This window comes from Malurus melanocephalus, unplaced genomic scaffold, assembly GCF_030028575.1.
Source record: "Malurus melanocephalus ecotype Western Australia unplaced genomic scaffold, MMel_1.1 scaffold_3328, whole genome shotgun sequence".
NCBI lineage: Eukaryota > Metazoa > Chordata > Aves > Passeriformes > Maluridae > Malurus > Malurus melanocephalus.
Window position 1 is genome coordinate 1 of NW_026626560.1, and position 1467 is coordinate 1467.

At 60.9% G+C, this 1467-nt stretch overlaps 1 protein-coding gene across 1 annotated transcript in view; it reads right to left on the reverse strand.

Annotated features, from left to right (window-relative positions):
• Positions 1-18: 18 nt before the first annotated feature.
• The window catches only part of LOC130588094 (CXXC-type zinc finger protein 1-like), a gene marked incomplete at its 3' end in the record, with an annotated part of 5458 nt that continues 4009 nt past the window's right edge, over positions 19-1467 (reverse strand). The window contains exons 5-6 of the mRNA XM_057389053.1: positions 668-775; positions 19-164 (exon numbers count right to left, since the gene is read on the reverse strand). Coding sequence (XP_057245036.1) covers positions 19-164; positions 668-775 — 254 coding nt within the window. The remainder of the gene's footprint in view (positions 165-667; positions 776-1467) is intronic.

Consider the following 1467-nt stretch of genomic DNA (forward strand, 5'->3'; position numbering starts at 1 on the left):
CAGGCCTCGCTGCAGTACTTGGAGGGTGGGCGTGCAGGCCGGGTGCAGCCAGGGCCCAGGCACTGGCCCAGCCCCGCAGGATCCCGCGCGTCCGAGCGCTCAGGGTGGCCCCGGCGCTCCCGGTGCCGTGCCCGCTGCCGGTGCCGCTTGTAGCGCTCCTCCTTCTGCACCAGTTAGAACCAGTTAGTCCCAGTTAGAACCAGTAACCTTCCAGTAACCACCACCACAGCCCAGTAACCTCCCAGTGCCCTCCTAGCAGCTCCCGGTGCTGTGCCCACTGTTGGTGCCACTTGTAGCGCTCCTCCTTCTGCACCAGTTAGAACCAGTTAGCACCAGTTAGCACTGGTAACCACCATCATGGCCCAGAACCACCCAGAGCCCTCCCAGTAGTCCCCAGTGCCACAAGTGCTGCCAGAGACAATTGTATCAGCTCCACCTTCTACACCAGTGACCTCCAGCTAGTGCCAGTAAGCACCAGTAACCACCCAGTAACCACCCAGTCACCACCATCATAGCCCAGTAACCACCCAGAGCCCTCCCAGTAGCTCCCAGTGCCAATTGCACCACTCCTCCTTCCACACCAGTGACTCCCAGTTAGCACCAGTAAACACCACTCATAGCCCAGCAATCACCCGGAACCCTTCCAGTAGCTCCCAGTGCCCCCCACCTTCTTGTCCGACTTCTTCTCACGGCGTTTGACGTGCTTGACCTTGACGGCGCGCTTGCGCAGGACGGGGTCCAGGAACGGCGCGTCCTCGGCGTCACTGAGCCACGGCTGGCAGGATGGGGACACGTTGGGGACACGCCCTGACGCACCTCAGAGTGTGCCCCACAGGCGGGGGACATTTGGGGACACGTGTCTGTCCTGACATGGCCCAAATGGGGACATTTGGGGACACGCTTCAGAGCCTGGCCCATGTGCAGACATTTGGGGACACATCCCCCTGACATGACCCACAAGGGGACATTTGGGGACATTTGGGGACACATCCCCCTGACGCACCTCAGAGCCTGGCCCATGCAGGGGACATGCGGGGACACGTGGTCTGATGCGCCTTGGAGCATGCCCCACATTGGGGGGACATTTGGGGACTCGTGCCCACCCTGACATGGCCCATATGGGGACATTTGTTAACACATCCCTCTGACACAGCCCACACAGGGACATTTGGGGACACATCCCCCTGACATGGCCCACATGGGGACATTTGGGGATACAGCTCGAGCCTGGCCCATATGGGGACATTTGGGGACATGTCTGACACTCCTCAGAGTCTGGCCCATATGGAGACATTTGGGGACATCATCCCCCTGACATGCCTCAGAGCATGGCTGGTGTGGGGACATGCCCTGACATGCTAGGACACGCCTGGGAGCAGCACGGAGACACGCCCTGACATGCCAGGACATGCCTCGGAGCACGACGGAGACATGCAGAGACAATTTTGGGGTCCCAGGGCAGTCCAG